This window comes from Coregonus lavaretus (assembly GCF_964263955.1).
Source record: "Coregonus lavaretus genome assembly, chromosome: 22".
NCBI classification, from domain to species: Eukaryota; Metazoa; Chordata; class Actinopteri; order Salmoniformes; family Salmonidae; genus Coregonus; species Coregonus lavaretus.
In genome coordinates this window covers 27739028-27761522 of record NC_140009.1, presented here as the reverse complement: position 1 = coordinate 27761522, position 22495 = coordinate 27739028, and the positions used below count along the sequence as shown (strand labels likewise).

The window sequence follows — 22495 nt, the reverse complement described above, 5'->3', positions numbered from 1 at the left end:
TTAAGACCAAAAAGCTACTTTTTGTTTTCATTCATTTTTATAATATAGCCACTTTGACTTTATGGATGTGGTAACTAGTGGAAACCCTGCTCCCTGTGCGCACTGAGTGCTAGTGCGCGTGTGATGTTGGTCCATAGAAGGTCAATGAATTGGCATATGCTGTCGTGAGTAGATTACCTTGAAAACAACAGTAGAACATCTTGGACGCAGTCTCCAGTTTTTATTATACCTCAGTGGTTATCTCCCTTTTTTTTTATTCAACATATAAAGAAGTTGAATTATATATTCAAAATACATATTTAGCAAAGTACATAACCAAACCAAGCACACAAGTTTAAGAAAAAAATATATCTATATAAAAAACTTTTACAAACGGTCTTATGCCGCTTTCATGTGCCAGTCGGAACTAGGAAACTTGGAAATGTCCGACTGGCTAATGGGTTATAGTTATACATGTGCCCCGTTCAACTAGTTAGTATGTCGAAAATGTCCGAGTTTCCTAGTTCTGACTATCACATGAACGCGGCATTATATATAACATAATAATATATAATATACCATTTAGCAGACGCTTTTATCCAAAGCGACTTATATACCTTCAATTATACATATTATATCAGGTTGTATATGTTTCAAAGGCAGCAATGAGTTTCAGGGCATGATTGTTTTTAACAAATCTTAATGATTGCACAAAAATATCAAACTCTCTTTTAAATATCAATAATAATAAGTGGTTAACGTCCAAAAGCGGAAGTCGCGTCACAGGCTCTTCTTTCCAATTTCCTCCTGAAAACCGGACTCCGCATGGTCCGAGCTATCCGACACCCTTGCGATTAGTTGAAATTTAAAACGGTTAAGGGTTATGGTCTGGACATCCCAAGGATCCCGAATAGCACACACCTTATTATACCTCATTGGGCTTGACTCACGTAAACATTACCCCCGTTGCATGATTGGTTGAAAGATTTCGGCGCGGCGTACTGTAACCAATCAGCGAATTGTTTTCCTGTCTCGGAATGTAATAAACATCGCGGACGAAGAAATAGTGAGGGAAAGGACAAATATAAACAATTTCAGGACTATGTGGAATTATAAACCAATATTTTATTCAATATAACGTTATTACTGTATTATTATTATGCACAACTATTGCTAAATTGATATCTAGCTTTTAAGAGAATGGGGCCGTGTTGTGATACGAAGAACACAGCTAGCTCGCGCTAGGCCTCTAGCTAAATTTACGCGGAAAAGGAGGGCAAGTAGCTAGCTTGCTAACTGTTTATAGGAAATACTAACGTTAGCTAGTAATTTGTGCAACGAACAAGTTAGCCAGTCACATCTAAGCAAGCAATTCCACTACCCCCTAACTAATTTGTGGTTTATTGCTTTAGCTAGTAAGCTAATTGGCAAAAATGAGCAAAAAAACAAGCTGCAGCAAAAAGTCTGCAGTCTCCGCACCGAAGAAACGATGTCCGTCCCCCGAGCAGGCTGGTGAGTCCCCGCTTCCTAGTAAGTTAGCAAAAGTGGGCGACGAAGTGTCCAGTGAATTACCATCGAATTCTCATGGAAACAAAAATGGGGAAGATGGCGATAAAGTAGCAGCCAAGGAAGAGAAGAATGATGGCAATGGCGAGAGTGGACTAGATGGGCAGAAGGGACCGGGGGAGAAATTTAGTGCGACTGTCACTGCCAATAACCTAACCAACGCTGATGCACATGTCAGAGCCGCCGAGAGTGCCCCTTCTTCGGATGCACCAGTCTCTAGCGATCCAAAGAAAGTAGACACCGAGGGAAGTGCTGGTGCTGAAGATTGCCGACCCTCAACTTCACTTGAACAGTCTGATTTGTCCGCAATAGCAGCCGCCAAGGCACTTGCTAGTTTCACAAGAGCAGCTGCAGATGAGGCTAAACAAACGCCCTGCTCCTCCAAAAAAGTTCGACATCATGAGAGACTGGGACACAAAGTTAAGCGTGGTGAACGTGAGTCCTCAAAGGAACGGTCAAAACCTGAAAGGGGTCGTCACACGCAGGCAGCAGCAGCAGACAGCTCTACTGCACTGCGTGGAGTTGACAGGGAGGATGCTGAGGACATGCCCGATGAGGACGACGACTCAATACCTGGATCATCCTCCACGCCAAGTTCCTTTTTCCCATCAGATAACGACGATGACGGGGAGTGCGCCATAGTATCAGTGAAGATGGCCCCAGAGATCCGACAATCATTGGCCCTTCTGGCACAGGTACAGATGAGGCTGGACGCTCTGGAGAAGAAAGGTGCGCGGCTCCACCAGCGGTTAGAGCTGAAGATGAGCCGCCAGCGCCGTCCACAACTGGACCAGCGCAGCTCAATCACACAAGCCATCCCCGGCTTCTGGGTCACAGCAGTATCCTTTTGAATACTCATACAAACACACACAGTGACACACACACACTTTTCCAGATGGTAGCAAATTACTTCATGATTCCAGTTCATGTGCCTGGATTTATGTGCCTAGATGTTGTTGAGTGTGAGTGTGTTGGTATGTTACATATATTTCTCTTGACTCAAAGCTCAACAGTTGTTGAACCACCCTCATCTCTCTGCTCACATTGACGAAACAGATGAAGACGCTCTCAGTTACATGACCAACCTTGAAGTAATTAAATAATCCCAGCGAAAATGTAATGAATCTTTAAAAATCTTCCGAATAAATGACCTATTGCTCCCCTGAAATTAAAATGTATTCTTGTCTCCTCCGTAGATTGAATCCTTCAAGAACAACAAGCTTGGCTACAGAATCGGGTTCCACTTCAGGCGGAACCCTTACTTCCAAAACCTCATCATAGTGAAGGAGCTCCACCGTGGAATGGGAGGTGAGTGACAGATCCAGTTGTCATATTGATCTTGCTTGTCCTCTCCTACGTAAATGGACCCAACTGTGACGGGGCACAGCCATGGGATATAATGGAAAATTAAGTCACCATCTCTAAACAACAGATTTTAGGATGCAACATTTGGACATTGGACAGGTGTCCCTACATATTTGACAGGTGTAGATTAGAGGTTGACACAGGAACAGGACTCCTGTGGGATTCCTGCAGGAATGGGAGTCAAGTTCGGGACAGGACCGGACAGGATCAACAGTCCACAGGGTTGGGCAGTGCAGGAAATATTTTAAACAGTTATTTTTGTGTTGTAAGCAGTTTTAGGAGGACATATCGTTTTGAATGTTTTTTTCCCCTCTACCCCTCCTCACTATAGTAACACGCATTTTTCAGTCTTCAATCACTATTTAAAAATGATAATTTTTGTATTTATTAGGATCCCCATTAGCTGCTGCAAAAGCATCAGCTGCTCTTCCTGCGGTCCACATGAAACACATAATACATAGTACAGAACATTATTAGTCAAAGACTGAAATACATACATTTAAAATGTCACACATAGCCTACATATCAGTACATACACACAATATCTAGGTCTGATACATAGTACAGTGCAAATTACAATACAAGATGTATAAAATGGCTGTGTCTCTTCAATGACTTATCAATGACCCAAGTCCAGCTCATTTAATCCCTACCATTGTGTCGCTGAGTTGTCATAATGATTCAGCAAATGTACATTATCCTAGGGGCGTTGGAAGACACAATGTAAATAACCTCATTTATGTCCCTCTTACTGCTCGGAATGCCTCTGCTGATCCTACAGCTATTGTATGCACTAATCATATGCCTATGAACCAGAGTAATACTGTTAGCACTGAGGTGGTGTGCCCTAGCAGGAAGTCCACTATGTGCAGCTCACCCTGCACTAATAAAAAATAACCCAGAGTATGTCTACCTCTGCCAAGCTTCCCAGTAAAGCAAGAAAAATAATCAAGCATCCCAGAAAAGTGTTAAAAATAGCACACATTAACATATGTAGCTTAAGAAACAAGGTTCATGAAATCAATAATTTGCTAGTAACAGATGACATTCGTATTCTGACAATATCTGAAACTCACTTAGATAATACCTTTGATGATACAGAGGTAGCAATACGAGGTTATAACATTTACAGAAAAGACAGAAATGCCAACGGGGGCGGTGTTGCAGTCTATATTCAGAACCACATTCCTTTAAAGCTTAGCGAGGATCTTATGTTAAATACTTTTGAAGTAATATGGCTACAGGTTCACCTGCCTCACCTAAAGCCCATTCTGGTGGGAAGCTGCTATAGACCACCAAGTGCTAACAGTCAGTAGCTGGATAACATCAAATCAAATCCAATTTTATTTGCCACGTGCCAAATACAACAGGTGTAGACATTACAGTGAAATGCTTACTTTCAAGCCCTTAACCAACAATGCAGTTTTTTTAATATATATATTTTTAGAAAAAATAAAATCAAAAAAGTGTTAAGTAAAAAAATAGATAAGTAAAAGAAAAGCAAATAACTAAAGAGCAACAGTAAAATAAAATAACAGTAGGGAGGCTATATACAGGGGGGTACCGGTACAGAGTCAATGTGTGGGGGCACCGGCTAGTCGAGGTAATTGAGGTAATATGTACATGTGGGTAGAGTTAAAGTGACTATGCATAAATAATAAACAGAGTAGCAGAAAGAGGGGATGGGGTGGGGTGTGGGGGCAGTGCAAATAGTCCAGGTAGCCATGATTAGCTGTTCAGGAGGCTTATGGCTTGGGGGTAGAAGCTGTTAAGAAGCCTTTTGGACCTAGACTTGGAGCACCGGTACCGCTTGTCGTGCAGTAGCAGAGAGAACAGTCTATTACTAGGGTGGCTGGAGTCTTTGACAATTTTTAGGGCCTTCCTCTGACACTGCCTGGTATAGAGGCCCTGGATGGCAGGAAGCTTGGCCCCAGTGATGTACTGGGCCGTACGCACTACCCTCTGTAGTGCCTTGCGGTCGGAGGCCGAGCAGTTGCCATAACAGGCGGTGATGCAACCAGTCAGGATGCTCTCAATGGTGCAGCTGTATAACTTTTTGAGGATCTGAGGACCCATGCCAAATCTTTTCTGTCTCCTGAGGGGGAAAAGGCTTTGTCGTGCCCTCGTCACGACTGTCTTGATGTGTTTGGACCATGATAGTTTGTTGGTGATGTGGACACCAAGGAACTTGAAGCTCTCAACCTGTTCCACTACAGCCCCGTCGATGAGAATGGGGGCGTGCTCAGTCCTCTTTTTTTTTTTCCTGTAGTCCACAATCATCTCCTTTGTCTTGATCACGTTGAGGGAGAGGTTGTTATCCTGGCACCACACGGACAGGTCTCTGACCTCCTCCCTATAGGCTGTCTCATCGTTGTCGGTGATCAGGCCTACCACTGTTGTGTCGTCGGGCAACTTAATATTTTATTTTCACCTTTATTTAACCAGGTAAGCCAGTTGAGAACAAGTTCTCATTTACAACTGCGACCTGGCCAAGATAATAATAATAATAATAATATGCCATTTAGCAGACGCTTTTATCCAAAGCGACTTACAGTCATGTGTGCATACATTTTTGTGTATGGGTGGTCCCGGGGATCGAACCCACTACCCTGGCGTTACAAGCGCCGCGCTCTACCAGCTGAGCTAAAGAGGATAAAGCAAAGAACTGCGATAAAAACAACAACACAGAGTTACATATGGGGTAAACAAAACATAAAGTCAAAAATACAACAGAAAATATATATACAGTGTGTGCGAATGTAGTAAGTTATGGAGGTAAGGCAATAAATAAATAGGCCATAGTGCAAAAATAGTTACAATTTCGTAAATTAACACTGGAATGATAGATGTGCAAAAGATGATGTGCAAATACTGGGGTGCAAATTAGCAAAATACATAACAATATGGGGAGGAGGTAGTTGGGTGGGCTAATTTCAGAATGGCTGTGTACAGGTGCAGTGATCGGTAAGCTGCTCTGACAACTGACGCTTACAGTTAGTGAGTGAGATAAGAGTCTCCAGCTTCAGAGATTTTTGCAGTTCGTTCCAGTCATTGGCAGCAGAGAACTGGAAGGAATGGCGGCCGAAGGAGGTGTTGGCTTTGGGGATGGATGGCACTGTGATAGACTACATCCAATTTGCTGAGTAGAGTGTTGGAGGCTATTTTGTAAATGACATCGCCGAAGTCAAGGATCGGTAGGATAGTCAGTTTTACGAGGGCATGTTTGGCAGCATGAGTTAAGGAGGCTTTGTTGCGAAATAGGAAGCCGGTTCTAGATCTAACTTTTGATTGGAGATGCTTAATGTGAGTCTGGAAGGAGAGTTTACAGTCTAACCAGACACCTAGGTATTTGTAGTTGTCCACATACTCTAGGTCAGACCCGCCGAGAGTAGTGATTCTATTCGGGTGGGCGGGTGCAAGCAGCGTTCGGTTGAAGAGCATGCATTTAGTTTTACTAGTGTTTAAGAGCAGTTGGAGGCTACGGAAGGAGTGTTGTATGGCGTTGAAGCTCATTTGGAGGTTTGTTAACAGTGTCCAATGAAGGGCCAGATGTATACAAAATGGTGTCGTCCGCATAGAGGTGGATCCGAGCGTCACCAGCAGCAAGAGCGACATCATTGATATGCACAGAGAATAGAGTCGGCCCGAGAATTGAACCCTGTGGCACCCCCATAGACAGCCAGCGGTCCAGACAACAGGCCCTCCGATTTGACACATTGAACTCTATCTGAGAAGTAGTTGGTGAACCAGGCGAGGCAGTCATTTGAGAAACCAAGGCTATTTAGTCTGCCAATAAGAATGCGGTGGTTGACAGAGTCGAAAGCCTTGGCCAGGTCGATGAAGACGGCTGCGCAGTACTGTCTTTTATAGATCGTGGTTATGATATCGTTTAGGACCTTGAGCGTGGCTGAGGTGCACCCATGACCAGCTCGGAAACCGGATTGCATAGCGGAGAAGGTACGGTGGGATTCGAAATGGTCGGTGATCTGTTTTGTTAACTTGGCTTTCAAATACTTTTGAAAGGCAGGGCAGGATGGATATAGGTCTGTAACAGTTTGGATCTAGAGTGTCACCCCCTTTGAAGAGGGGGATGACCGCGGCAACTTTCCAATCTCTGGGGATCTCAGACGTTACGAAAGAGAGGTTGAACAGGCTAGTAATAGGGGTTGCGACAATTTCGGCGGCTAATTTTAGAAATAATGATGTGTTTGAGTCGTGCCTGGGCATGCAGTCATGGGTGAACAGGGAGTACAGGAGGGGACTGAGCACGCACACCTGAGGGGCCCCGTGTTGAGGATCAGCGTGGCAGATGTGTTGTTACCTACCCTTACCACCTAGGGGTGGTCCGTCAGGAGTTTCTGGGATAATGGTGTTGATGTGAGCCATGACCAGCCTTTCAAAGGACTTCATGGCTACAGACGTGAGTGCTACGGGTCGGTAGTCATTTAGGCAGGTTATCTTAGTGTCCTTGGGCACAGGGACTATGGTGGTGTGCTTGAAACATCTTGGTATTACAGACTCAGTCAGGGACATGTTGAAAATGTCAGTGAAGACACTTGCCAGTTGGTCAGCGCATGCTCTGAGTACACATCCTGGTAATCCGTCTGGCCCTGCGACCTTGTGAATGTTGACCTGTGTGAAATGCTTGATAATATATGTGATAGCAATAGAGAGGTATACTTTTTGGGTGATTTCATCAGGCTGCCCACTCAAGAGAAAGCTTCAAACTATAACTAGTGCCTGCAACCTGGTTCAGGTTATCAATCAACCTACCAGAGTAGTTACAAACAGTACAGGAATGAAATCATCAACATTTATTGACCATATCTTTACAAATGCTGCAGAATTTGTTTTGAAAGCAGTATCCAAATCCATCGGATGTAGTGATTACAATATAGTAGCCATATCTAGGAAAACCAAAGTTCCAAAGGCTGGGCCTAATATTGTGTATAAGAGGTCATGCAATAAGTTTTGTAGTGATTCCTATGTTGTTGATGTGAATCATATTTGTTGGTCTGTGGTGTGTAATGACGAGCAACCAGACAATGCACATTTATGAAATTGCTTATCCCAGTTACTAATAAGCTTGTACCCATTTAAGAAAATGACTGTAAAAACTGTTAAATCCCTGTGGATTGATGAGGAATTGAAAAATGGTATGGTTGAGAGGGATGAGGCAAATGAGATGGTCTGGTTGTACAACCGATTGGCAAACGTACTGCAAATTGAGAAATCATGTGACTAAACTGAATAAAAAGAAGAAGAAACTACACTATGAAACAAAGATAAATGACATAAAGAATGATAGTAAAAATCTTTGGAGCACCTTAAATGAAATTTTGGGCAAAAAGGCAAACTCCGCTCCATCATTCATTGGAATCAGATGGCTCATTCATCACAAAACCCACTGATATTGCCAACTACTTTAATACTTTTTTCATTGGCAAGATTAGCAAACGCTGACACTACACAGTGAGGGAAAAAAGTATTTGATCCCCTACTGATTTTGTACGTTTGCCCACTGACAAAGACATGATCAGTCTATACTTTTAATGGTAGGTTTATTTGAACAGTGAGAGACAGAATAACAACAAAAAAATCCTGAAAAACAAATGTCAAAAATGTTCTAAATTGATTTGCATTTTAATGAGGGAAATAAGTATTTGACCCTCTGCAAAACATGATTTAGTACTTGGTGGCCAAACCCTTGTTGGCAATCACAGAGGTCAGACGTTTCTTGTAGTTGGCCACCAGGGTTGCACACATCTCAGGAGGGATTTTGTCCCACTCCTTTTTGCAGATCTTCTCCAAGTCATTAAGGTTTCGAGGCTGACGTTTGGCAACTCGAACCTTCAGCTCCCTCCACAGATTTTCTATGGGATTAAGGTCTGGAGACTGGCTAGGCCACTCCAGGACCTTAATGTGCTTCTTCTTGTTTTGGGTCATTGTCATGCTGGAATATCCATCCACGGCCCATTTTCAATGCCCTGGCTGAGGGAAGGAGGCTCTCACCCAAGACATGGCCCCGTCCATCGTTCCTTTGATGCGGTGAAGTTGTCCTGTCCCCTTAGCAGAAAAACACCCCCAAAGCATAATGTTTCCACCTCCATGTTTGACGGTGGGGATGGTGTTCTTGGTGTCATAGGCAGCATTCCTCCTCCTCCAAACACGGCGAGTTGAGTTGATGCCAAAGAGCTTGATTTTGGTCTCATCTGACCACAACACTTTCACCCAGTTCTCCTCTGAATCATTCAGATGTTCATTGGCAAACTTCAGATGGCCCTGTATATGTGCTTTCTTGAGCAGGGGGACCTCCCTTTAAGAGTGTGCTCCTAATCTCAGCTCGTTACCTGTATAAAAGACACCTGGGATCCAGAAATCTTTCTGATTGCGAGGGGGTCAAATACTTATTTCCCTCATTAAAATGCAAATCAATTTATAATATTTTTGACATGCGTTTTTCTGGATTTTCTGTTTTTATTCTGTCTCTCACTGTTCAAATAAACCTACCATTAAAATTATAGACTGATCATGTCTTTGTCAGTGGGCAAACGCACAAAATCAGCAGGGGATCAAATACTTTTTTCCCTCACTGTATATCTGACCAAATTCTGAAAGACAAGCAGTAGTCCCGTGTAGCTCAGTTGGTAGAGCATGGCGCTTGCAACGCCAGGGTTGTGGGTTCGATTCCCACGGGGGACCAGTATGAAAACAGTATGAAAATGTATGCAATCACTAACTGTAAGTCGCTCTGGATAAGAGCGTCTGCTAAATGACTAAAATGTAAAAAAATATATATATATATATTTACATTTTTAATTCCGTAAGGTAAGTGTGGAAGAGGTGAAAAAAATATTATTGTCGATCAACAATGACAAGTCACTGGGGTCTGACAACTTGGTTGGAAAATTACTAAGGATAATAGCGGATGATATTGCCACTCCTATTTGCCATATCTTCAATTTAAGCCTACTAGAAAATGTGTGCCCTCAGGCCAGGAGGGAAGCAAAAGTTATTCCCCTACTTAAGAATAGTAAATCCCCCTTAACTGGCTCAAATAGCCGACCAATCAGCCTGTTACCAACCCTTAGTAAACTTTTGGAAAAATTGTGTTTGATCAGATAAAATGCTATTTTACAGTAAACAAATTGACAACAGACTTTCAGCACGCTTATGGGGAAGGACATTCAACAAGCACAGCACTTACACAAATGACTGATGATTGGCTGAGAGAAATTGATGATAAAAAGGTTGTGGGGGGCTGTTTTGTTAGACTTCAGTGCGGCCTTTGACATTATCAATCATAGTCTGTTGCTGGAAAAACGTTTGTTATGGCTTTACACCCCCTGCTATATTGTGGATAAAGAGTTACCTGTCTAACCGAACACAGAGGGTGTTCTTTAATGGAAGCCTCAAACAAAATCCAGGTAGAATCAGGAATTCCCAAGAGCAGCTGTCTAGGCCCCTTACTTTTTTCAATCTTTACTAATGACATGCCACTGGCTTTGAGTAAAGCCAGTGTGTCTATGTATGCGCATGACTCAACACTATACACATCAGCTACCACAGCGACTGAAATGACAGCAACACTTAACAAAGAGCTGCAGTTAGTTTCAGAATGGGTGGCAAGGAATAAGTTAGTCCTAAATATTTCTAAAACTAAAAGCATTGTATTTGGGACAAATCATTTACTAAAGCCTAAACCTCAACTAAATCTTGTAATGAATAATGTGGAAATTGAGCAAGTTGAGGAGACTAAATTGCTTGGAGTAACCCTGGATTTTAAACTGTCATGGTCAAAACATATTGATACAACAGTAGCTAGGATGGGGAGAAGTCTGTCTATAATAAAGGACTGATCTGCATTCTTAACAGCACTATCAACAAGGCAGGTCCTACAGGCCCTAGTTTTGTCGCACCTAAACTAATGTTCAGTCGTGTGGTCAGGTGCCACAAAGAGGGACTAACATTAATAATATGAATGTCAATCTCTCCTGGCTCAAAGTGGAGGAGAGATTGACTTCATCACTACTTGTATTTGTCAGAGGTATTGACATGTTGAATGCACCGAGCTGTCTGTTTGAACTATTGGTACACAGCTCGGACACCCATGCATACCCCACAAGGCATGCAACCAGAGGTCTCTTCATAGTCCCCAAGTCAAGAACAGACTATGGGAGGCGCACAGTACTACATAGAGCCATGACTACATAGAACTCTATTCCACATCAAGTAAGTCATGCCAGCAGTAAAATTAGATTTAAAAAAAACTGATAAAAATATACCTTATGGTACAGCAGGGACTGTGAAGCCACACAAAAATAGACGCATGCATACAAACAAACGATAACATACACACTTTTGTATATGCAAAAGATGTCGCCGAAGGAGATGGCGGCCTCGCGACTAGCTCTTAGGAAACTCTGCAGTATTTTGTTTTTATGTATTCTTTTTTACATGTTTAGCTCAGGAAATATTTTGTGTCGTTACATACAGCCGGGAAGAACTATTGGATATCAGAGCGGCGGTAACTCACCAGAACTACCAGCATTAAGACCAGGAATACGACTTCCCCGAATCAGATCCTTTGTTCACTCTCCCCAGAGCAATTGAACTGATTCCAGAGGCCCACCCAAAACATCTCCGGCGGAGGAGAGGCACTCGAGGCGGCCTGCTGGTTCGACTTAAGAGGCGCGCACACTACCTACCGCTTCCGAGTATGTTACTCGCTAATATTCAGTCTTTGGATAACAAAGTTGATTAGCTCAGGGCAAGGATTTCTTTCCAGAGAGACATCAGGGCCTGTAACATACTTTGTTTCACTGAAACATGGCTCCCTTGGGATACTCTGTCGGAATCGGTCCAGCCAGAGGGATTCTCAGTTCATCGCGCAGGTAGGAATAAATATCTCTCCGGGAAGCAGAAGGGCGGAGGTGTGTGTTTCATGATTAACGACTTATGGTGTAATGGTAGTAACATACAGGAACTCAAGTCCTTTTGTTCACCCAACCTAGAATACCTCACAATCAAATGCCGACCGTATTATCTCCCAAGAGAATTTTCCTCTGTTATAGCCACAGCCGTTTATATCCCCCATCAAGCCGATACCACGACGACCCTCAAAGAATTTCACTGGACATTATGCAAACTGGAAACCACATATCCTGAGGCTGCATTTATTGTAGATGGGGATTTTAACAAAGCAAATTTGAGGACTAGGCTGCCGACGTTCTATCAACATATCAACTGTAGTACTTGCACTGCTAAAACACTGGACCACTGTTATTCAAACTTCCGCAATGATTACAAGGCCCTCCCCCGCCCTCCTTTCGGCAAATCTGACCACGACTCCATGTTGCTTCTTTCTCCCTTCCTATGGGCAGAAACTCAAACAGGAAGTATCCGTGCTAAGGACTATTCAATGCTGGTCTGACCAATCGGAATCCACGCTTCTGGATTGTTTTGATCACGCGGACTGTGGTATGTTCCGGATAACTTGCGAAAATAATTTAGAAGAATACACCGATGCGGTAACTGAGTATATCAGGAAGTGTATAGGAGATGTCGTACCCACTGTGACTATTAAAACCTACACTAACCAGAAAGCGTGGATAGATGGCAGCATTCGCGCGAAACTGAAAGCGCGAACCACTGCATTTAACCATGGCAAGGTGACTAGGAATATGGCAGAATACAAACTGTAGTTATTCACTCCGCAAGGCAATCAAACAAGCAAAACGTCAGTATAGAGACAAAGTGGAGTCGCAATTCAACGGCTCCGACACGAGACGTATGTGGCAGGGTCTACAGACAATCACGGACTACAAAACGAAAACCGGCCACGTCGCCGAGACCGATGTCTTGCTTCCGGACAAGCTAAACACCTTCTTCGCCCGCTTTGAGGATAACACAGTGCCACCGAAGCGGCCCGCTACCAAGGACTGTGGGCTCTCCTTCTCCGTGGCCGACATGAGTAAAACATTTAAATGTGTTAACCCTCGCAAGGCTGCCGGCCCAGACGGCATCCCTAGCCGCATCCTCATAGCATGCGCAGACCAGCTGGCTGGTGTGTTTTACGTACACATTCAATCTCTCCCTATCCCAGTCTGCTGTCCCCACATGCTTCAAGATGGCCACCGTTGTACCCAAGAAAGCAAAGGTAACTGAACTAAATGACTATCGCCCCGTAGCACTCACCTCTGTCATCATGAAGTGCTTTGAGAGACTAGTCAAGGATCATATCACCTCTACCTTACCTGCCACCCTAGACCCACTTCAATTTGCTTACCGCCCCAATAGATCCACAGACGATGCAATCGCCATCACTCTGCACACTGCCCTATCCCATCTGGACAAGAGGAATACCTATGTAAGAATGCTCTTTTATTGACTATAGCTCAGCATTCAACACCATAGTACCCTCCAAGCTCATCATTAACCTCTTAAGGATCGGACCCTTTTTTTCAATTTTCACCTAAAATGACATACCCAAATCTAACTGCCTGTAGCTCAGGACCTGAAGCAAGGATATGCATATTCTTGATACCATTTGAAAGGAAACACTTTGAAGTTTGTGGAAATGTGAAATGAATGTAGGAGAATATAACACATTACATCTGGTAAAATATAATACAAACAAAAGGAATGACTAGGAATATGGCAGAATACAAACAGTGTAGTTACTCACTCCGCAAGGCAATCAAACAAGCAAAACGTCAGTATAGAGACAAAGTGGAGTCGCAATTCAACGGCTCAGACACGAGACGTATGTGGCAGGGTCTACAGACAATCACGGACTACAAAAGGAAAACTGGCCACGTCGCCGAGACCGATGTCTTGCTTCCGGACAAGCTAAACACCTTCTTCGCCCGCTTTGAGGATAACACAGTGCCACCGAAGCGGCCCGCTACCAAGGACTGTGGGCTCTCCTTCTCCGTGGCCGACATGAGTAAAACATTTAAATGTGTTAACCCTCGCAAGGCTGCCGGCCCAGTTTTCTAATTTTTTTTTGTTCCATAATCTTTGAAATGAAAGAGAAAGGCCACTAAATAATATTGCAGTTTAGGTGCAATTTAGATTTTGGCCACTAAATGGCAGCAGTGTATGTGTAAAGGTTCAGATTGATCCAGTGAAGCATTGCAATACTGGACTATTTTTTTATCAAGTCTGCCCAAATGTGCCGAATTGGTCAATTGATACATTTTCAAGTACATAACTATAGAGAACATCCTACATTTGAATATAAACATGATTTTTTCAAACAAAACTATGCTACATTTTATCTCTGGGACCCTTAGGATGACAAATCAGAGCAAGATTACTGACTGTAAGTACATTATTTACCTTCAGAGGTGAATGTATCAAACCAGTTGCCGTGATAAGTTGTGTTGTTGTTGTGCACTCCTCAAACAATAGCATGGTATTTTTTCACTGTAATAGCTACTGTAAATTGGACAGTGCAATTAGATTAACAAGAATTTAAACTTTCTGACCATATAAGACATGTCTATGTCCTGGAAAGTTTGCTGTTACTTACAACAGTCAAGTTAGCTCAACCGTCCCGTATACGGGACACCGATCCCATAGAGATTAAGCTTGAGGCCCTGGGTCTGAACCCCCCCCTGTGCGACTGGGTCCTGGACTTCCTGACGGGCCGCCCCCAGGTGGTGAAGGTAGGGAACAACACCTCCGCTTTGCTGATCCTCAACACTGGGGCCCCACAAGGGTGCGTGCTCAGCCCACTCCTGTACTTCCTGTTCATCCATGACTGCGTGGCTTGGCACCTAAATTTGGCTTGGCACCTAAAATTTGTCTTGGCACCTAAAACCCTCACAAACTTTTACAGATGCACAATTGAGAGCATCCTGTCAGGCTGTATCACCGGCTGGTACGGCAACTGCATCGCCTGCAACAGCAAGGCTCTCCAGAGGTTGGTGCTGTCTGCACAACGCATTACCGGGGGCAAACTACCCGCCCTCCAGGACACCTACAACACCCGATGTCACAGGAAGGCCAAAAAGATCATCAAGGCCATCAACCACCCGAGCCACTGCCTGTTCACCCCGCTATCATCCAGACAGCTTGCTATCTAGGGATACACCCAGAAGTTTAGTCTCCTCAACTTGCTCGATAGCCACATTATTCAATAATAGATCTAAACGAGGTTGAGCTAGTGATTTGTCCCAAAAATTATGCTTTTAGTTTTTTTGATATTTTGCACCAGCCTATTGCTAGTTACCCATTCTAAAACTGACTGGAGCTCAATGTTAATTGTCTCAGTTATTTATTTTACTGTTGCAAATCAAACTTTATTTGTCACATTCGCCAAATACAACAGGTGTAGACCTTACCGTGAAATGCTTACTACAAGCCCTTAACCAACAATGCAGTTCAAGAAAGAGGTTAAGAAAATATTTACCAAATAAACGAAAGTAAAAAATAATAAAGTAACACAATAAAATAACAATAACGAGGCTATATACTATCTACAGGGGGTACCGGTACCAAGTCAATGTGTGGGGGTGCAGATTAGTCGAGGTCATTTGTACATGTAGGTAGGGGTAACGTGACTATACATACAGTGGGGGGAAAAAGTATTTGATCCCCTGCTGATTTTGTATGTTTGCCCACTGACAGACATGATCAGTCTATAATTTTAATGGTAGGTTTATTTGAACAGTGAGAGACAGAATAACAACAAAAAAATCCAGAAAAAAACGCATGTCAAAAATGTTATAAATTGATTTGCATTTTAATTAGGAAAATAAGTATTTGACCCCTCTGCAAAACATGACTTAGTACTTGGTGGCAAAACCCTTGTTGGCAATCACAGAGGTCAGACGTTTCTTGTAGTTGGCCACCCGTTTTGCACATATCTCAGGAAGGATTTTGTTCCACTCCTCTTTGCAGATCTTCTCCAAGTCATTAAGGTTTCGAGGCTGACGTTTGGCAACTCGAACCTTCAGCTCCCTCCACAGATTTTCTATGGGATTAAGGTCTGGAGACTGGCTAGGCCACTCCAGGACCTTAATGTGCTTCTTCTTGAGCTACTCCTTTGTTGCCTTGGCCGTGTGTTTTGGGTCATTGTCATGCTGGAATACCCATCCACGACCCATTTCCAATGCCCTGGCTGAGGGAAGGAGGTTCTCACCCAAGATTTGACGGTACATGGCCCCGTCCATCGTCCCTTTGATGCGGTGAAGTTGTCCTGTCCCCTTAGCAGAAAAACACCCCCAAAGCATAATGTTTCCACCTCCACGTTTGAAGGTGGGGATGGTGTTCTTGGGGTCATAGGCAGCATTCCTCCTCCTCCAAACACAGCGAGTTGAGTTGATGCCAAAGAGCTTGATTTTGGTCTCATCTGACCACAACACTTTCACCCAGTTCTCCTCTGAATCATTCAGATGTTCATTGGCAAACTTCAGACGGCCCTGTATATGTGCTTTCTTGAGCAGGGGGACCTTGCGGGCACTGCAGGATTTCAGTCCTTCACAGCTAAGTGTGTTACCAATTGTTTTCTTGGTGACTATGGTCCCAGCTGCCTTGAGATCATTGACAAGAACTTTCCATGTAGTTCTGGGCTGATTCCTCACCGTTCTCAGGAACATTGCAACTCCACGAGGTGAGATCTTGCATGGAGCCCCAGGCCGAGGGAGATTGACAGTTATTGTGTTTCTTACATTTGCGAATAATCGCACCAACTGTTGTCACCTTCTCACCCAGCTGCTTGGCGATGGTCTTGTAGCCCATTCCAGCCTTGTGTAGGTCTACAATCTTGTCCCTGACATTCTTGGAGAGCTCTTTGGTCTTGGCCATGGTGGAGATTTTGGAATCTGATTGATTGATTGCTTCTGTGGACAGGTGTCTTTTATACAGGTAACAAGCTGAGATTAGGAGCACTTTAAGTGTGCTCCTAATCTCAGCTCGTTACCTGTATAAAAGACACCTGGGAACCAGAAATCTTTCTGATTTGAGAGGGGGTCAAATACTTATTTCCCTAATTAAAATGCAAATCAATTTATAAAATTTTTGACATGCGTTTTTCTGGATTTTTTTGTTTTCATTCTGTCTCTCACTGTTCAAATAAACCTAGCATTAAAATTATAGACTGATCATTTCTTTGTCATTGGGCAAACGTACAAAATCAGCAGGGGATCAAATACTTTTTTCCCTCACTTTAGATAATAGACAGCGGGTAGCAGCAGTCTAAAAACAAATTGGGGGGGTCAATGTAAATAGTCCGGGTGGCCATTTGATTAATTGTTGGCTTGGGGGTAGAAGCTGTTAAGGAGCCTTTTGGTCCTAGACTTGGCGCTCCGGTACCGCTTGCCATGCAGTAGCAGAGAGAACAGTCTATGACTTGGGTGACTGGAGTCTTTGACAATTTTTTGGGCTTCCCTCTGACACCGCCTAGTATATAGGTCCTGGATTGCAGGACGCTTGGCCCCAGTAATGTACTGGGCCGTACGCACTACCCTCTGTAGCGCCTTACTGTGAGATGCCGAGCAGTTGCCATACCAGGCGGTGATGCAACCGGTCAGGATGCTCTCAATGGTGCAGCTGTATAACCTTTTGTTGTCCTGGCACCACACTGCCAGGTCTCTGACCTCCTCTCTATAGGCTGTCTCATCATTGTCGTGATCAGGCCTACCACTGTTGTGTCATCAGCAAACAACGTATATACTGTTGTCGTCAGCGTACATAGACACACAGGCTTTATTCAAGGTCAGTGGAAGGTCATTTGTAAAAACAGAAAACAATAATGGCCCTAGCAGGCTGTACTGCAGTACACCACACTCAACTGAATTTGCATGAGAGAGGCCTCCATTAACGAAAACTAGATAGATAACTGTCAATCCATAATAAGGCAGAGGATGCAAATCCATAACACCCCAAAAAAAATCTGCAATAGGTTATGATCAATGACATCAAAAGCTGCATGAAGTCGAACAAAACAGCTCCCACAATCTTCTTACTATCAATTTCTTTCAGGCAATCATCAGTCATTTGTGTCAGTGCCGAGCATGTTGAGTGCCCTTCCCTATAAGCGTGCTGAAAGTCTGTTGTTAATTTGTTTTCTGTAAAATAACTTTTTGTATTTGATCAAACACAATTTTCTTCCAAAGTTTGCTAAGCATTTGTAACAGGCTGATTGGTCGGCTGTTTGAACCATTAAAGGGCGCTCTGCTATTCTTGGATAGTGGAATGACCTTTGCCTTGCTCCATGTCTGAGGGCACACACCATCTTCTAGGCTTAAATTGAAGATGTGGCAAACAGGAGTCACAATGTATTGCGCTACCAACCTCAGTAATTTACCATCCAGGTTGTAGGTACCAGGTGGTTTGTCCTTATTTATAGATAGCAAAAAAAAAAATAATCAGCTGGGCAGGCAACGAAAAGTAGCTAACAGTGAGTGAACAGCTCTCTTGCGTCTCATGATGGGCCGTTGCTATGGAAACACAAATGCAGCAGAGTGCAGGGAGTGGGGGGGACCGACAGACGAGCAGCTAACGGAGGAAGTTATTTCTGATTTCTGCACGTCAAAAAATGTTGCACGTTAAAATGAGCACTGGACGGGAGTAATTTTATATCGGGACAGGACAGGAAAGTTGTCGGTCATAGAACTGTTGCGGAAACCGGACAGTACGGGGAAAATATTGACAGGACAAGACTCCTGTGTCTACACAGAGGTGTAAATTAGGCCAATAATGACAATATCCTTCCCCTGTTACATGTCCTCTCACAGGATCTCCGGTGTCTTTCTCCGACCCCATCCTGTGGTACCGCGGGCAGAACCTGACACTCCACAGTGAGCCCAGGAGATCGGGACGCGGCATCTACCAGACCTTCTTCAGCTGGTTCAGCGACCACACCAGTCCTGGCCGGGACGATATAGCACAGGTAACAGCATGCTCACTGCCTGGCACAGGTTGAGAGCTGGTGCACAGTCTGAGATGCGTGGAGTATTCCAGCACAGACACATTTTACATTTTAGTTGACAGATTCTTCACCTAGTTGGCTCAGTGATTCGAACCAGCGACCTTTCGGTTACTGGCCCAACGCTCTTAGCCGCTATTTGCCGCCCATTGAACATTGCACAGATCCACTGGTGACCACACAACTGACTTTATTTTAGGCTCTATAACACTCAAGGTTACTGCACTATTCCAACACACACTTCTTCTCTCTTTGTTCCGTGTGAATCTAAAGATACTGAAGGATGACCTTTTCAGAAACCCTCTGAGATACTACCTGACTCCACTGTGGGAACCCAGGCAGAATGGCAGGTAAGCTGCCCAACAAAACCTCTTCTTGTGGAACTAAGTTCAATAAGGACTTTTCCATCTTCATGATACTATTACCATGCTATTACCACTTTATTCTGTGTTGTAATGTATAATAATAATGTAGCCTAAAACGCTACCAAACACTTTAATTAGAAAGCATTTTGTGTAAAAAAACAAGACATGACAGGTCTCTTGATTGTCATAACTATCACAACTAGGGATGCAAATTTCAGTCAATTTTGCTCCTGACTAACCAATCCCCATTATCCGGTCAACAAACTATTACATTTTTCCCAAACAGTAAATTGACTGACCAACAGAAAATACTATGCATGCATAGTATGAAAAATGTATGCACTGGATAAGAGCGTCTGCTAAATGACTAAAATGTCAATGTAAAATACCACTGGACTAGTTGCATACAAGGAACATAAATTTTTCATCAAGAGCTTAATGGAAACAGGCAACAATAGCAAGCCTATCGTCTTACAGTCAAAAGGCTATAGCCTATTATTGAAAATGCAACTCTTGTAATGAAGCAGCTAATAAAATGTCATTTTCAAACATTTGCCAAAATGCATTTAGCTGGAAAACAGTTCTAAACAGCGCACCTAATGCGAGTGGTTCCATATGTTTCTAACAGAGATTTTCATCTCTGTCAGAAACTTAGAAAGAGGGGGAATCTAATAGCAACAACTAGGATAGGTTGCTAATATGACTAGGATTGTGCCTTTTGGCTTCTGGACAACAAAATAAAGTTGATATGAAAACCAATTGAACACCAGAGAAATGCTGGTTAATGGCATGAGGAAGTCTTAATAAATAATTGCCTCCATGTTTCTATGGATGGATTTTTGCAAGGCTACTTTGAAGCAAGGTAAGACGTGCCTCATTTGAAGTAAAGTAAAATGTTCAGGTTTCAAACAATTATACTGCCTCAAGTTCGCATCGCAAAGTGGTGGGTGACGCGCTGATAGCCTGCCTACCGTTTACTTTATATGCACTCGAATGGCGAATGGGAGGCACACTTTAATTACGAGTTGAGATTGAGAAATGAAAGTGGCTATTTTTAATCATGGTGATCAAAACAGTTTTTAACACGCGATGACTGGGCTGACAAAAGCACTTTTCACTCCAGTAGCAGCTTTTTGAGGAGCTACTCTCACGCTGTCTGACAGGTGGTAGGCTATTCCGCTCCTCAAACTAGGCTCTGTATGCTCTGCGTGTGTGATAAATAAGATACATGATGACTAACTAAAATACACACTCGCCAATTTAATTCCACACAATTATGCAAATTAACCTATAGACCGATAAGCATGACTGGTCAAATGTATTTTCAGCTGCTAACTGATTAACGGTTAATTGTTAACATCCCTGATCACAACATGCAGTTCCAACAGCACCAGTGGGCCCAAGCCAGCTGACAACCGCAACAGGGATGATTGTGTGGTGATCTCTGACTCGGATGATGATGAAGAGCAGGCTGAAGAGCAGGCTAAGCCTGGAAGAGGTCGTAGCAGGGAAGAGGAGGATGAAGGTGAGGATGGGGGCCGAGATGCAGGTAAGTGAAGACTGTAAGGGAGCTGATTCCAATCCTTTAGGGCCACACTGTCTGCTGGTTTACCTCTACCTCCTGAGAAATGTGTAGAACTGTGTAGTAAGATGTCCCTGTATGAGGAATGCAGGTGAAATTGTCCACAAGCAGAAATGTTATACGAAAACCACATAGAATGTGGAAGGTTGTTGGATCTGCTGGTCAGCTTTGCAGCTCAGTTCAGAACATGAAGTCATTGTTTGGATGAAAGTCTATTTATTTGAATGGTTCAGGAAGACTTTGTGATTTTTACATGCAAACTCAGCAGCTTATTCACACTGATCTGCCAATTTTCTGCAAAATCCAGTAGACCCAAAGACTGTTCGTACATTAAATAAGGGGTATTTGTACAATCATTGGAAGTTATTTTTTAAACGTTTACTAGGTGTTAAGGTGTGCTTTGTTTATACATTTTGGTTACCTGATACTTCAATTCACATCTCACTGTTTTCACCATTCACACACATTTTATTGCAGGAGGAACTAAGATCAAGAGTTTTGACCAATTGTACAAAATAATTATATTCCTTCTGGGCATTCACCATAATCCAGTGTTAAACCCCTGTTTATATCCCATGCTAATCAAGCCATTTGCTCAAAGTGGGAAACTCATTATAAAAGGTCTGATCATCTCCATTCTCCAGGCTCTGATGACAGCGACCAGGAGGCCAGAGAGGATGAGGACTCATCGTACAGAGAGAAGGATGAAGAAGTGGATGAATCACGAGGTCGCGAGGTTCGAGGCCAAGATGACGAGGAGGATATTGAGGTGGACGAAGAAGAGGACGAGTGTTAGATTGTTCGTGCTTCCCAGTTTCCCTTTTTCTTATTATGCACAAAATCTCAATTATTATTAATACATTCTAAATGCTTAACTGCATTTTAAAATCAGGGTCAATTAAAAAAGCCAAGACACCATGTTTTGACCTCTATTGGTTGTCCCACCAATTGGGTGCCTTTTGAGTACTGTAACTTGGTGAAAAAAAAATACTTTTTGTTTCACCTTTTAAAATTCTGTCATAAAGAGCACATGTTCAACTTAATCAAACATGTTTTCCCATTTAGAGATGCAAATATATATATATATATATACACAGTGAGGGGAAAAAGTATTTGTTCCCCTGCTGATTTTGTACGTTTGCCCACTGACAAAGACATGAACAGTCTTTAATTTTAATGGTAGGTTTATTTGAACAGTGAGAGACAGAATAACAACAAAAAAATCCAGAAAAACGCATGTAAAAATTGTTATAAATTGATTTGCATTTTAATGAGGGAAATAAGTATTTGACCCCCTCTCAATCAGAAAGATTTCTGGCTCCCAGGTGTCTTTTATACAGGTAACAAGCTGAGATTAGGAGCACACTCAAGTACTAAGTCATGTTTTGCAGAGGGGTCACATACTTATTTCCCTCATTAAAATGCAAATCAATTTATAACATTTTTGACATGCTTTTTTCTGGATTTTTTTGTTGTTATTCTGTCTCTCACTGTTCAAATAAACCTACCATAAAAATGATAGACTGATCATGTCTTTGTCAGTGGGCAAACATACAAAATCAGCAGGGGATCAAATACTTGTTTCCCTCACTGTGTGTGTGTGTGTGTGTATATATATATATATATATATATTGTAGGTGCCTGTAAATATATATATATATATATATATATATATATATATATATATATATATATATATAT

At 42.8% G+C, this 22495-nt stretch overlaps 1 protein-coding gene across 1 annotated transcript; it reads left to right on the top strand.

Annotated features, from left to right (window-relative positions):
- Nucleotides 1–988: 988 nt before the first annotated feature.
- LOC311149676 (uncharacterized protein) lies at nucleotides 989–21839 on the top strand. Its single transcript, XM_084186879.1, has 7 exons — nucleotides 989–2384; nucleotides 2559–2636; nucleotides 2742–2853; nucleotides 18657–18811; nucleotides 19121–19197; nucleotides 20592–20761; nucleotides 21439–21839. The coding sequence occupies exons 1-7, from the start codon at nucleotides 1413–1415 to the stop codon at nucleotides 21588–21590; spliced, it is 1716 nt and encodes a 571-aa protein (XP_084043005.1). The 5' UTR covers nucleotides 989–1412; the 3' UTR covers nucleotides 21591–21839.
- The last annotated feature ends 656 nt before the right edge of the window (nucleotides 21840–22495 follow it).

What these genes read in the sequence shown, in the direction of transcription:
- LOC311149676 (XM_084186879.1), top strand. Translation starts at nt 1,413, where the DNA reads ATGAGCAAAAAAACAAGCTGCAGCAAAAAGTCTGCAGTCTCCGCACCG. An exon ending in CCGGCTTCTGGGTCACAGCA is followed by an intron (nt 2,385 to 2,558) that starts GTATCCTTTTGA and finishes AAAGCTCAACAG; the next exon opens with TTGTTGAACCACCCTCATCT. An exon ending in GCTCCACCGTGGAATGGGAG is followed by an intron (nt 2,854 to 18,656) that starts GTGAGTGACAGA and finishes GTCCTCTCACAG; the next exon opens with GATCTCCGGTGTCTTTCTCC.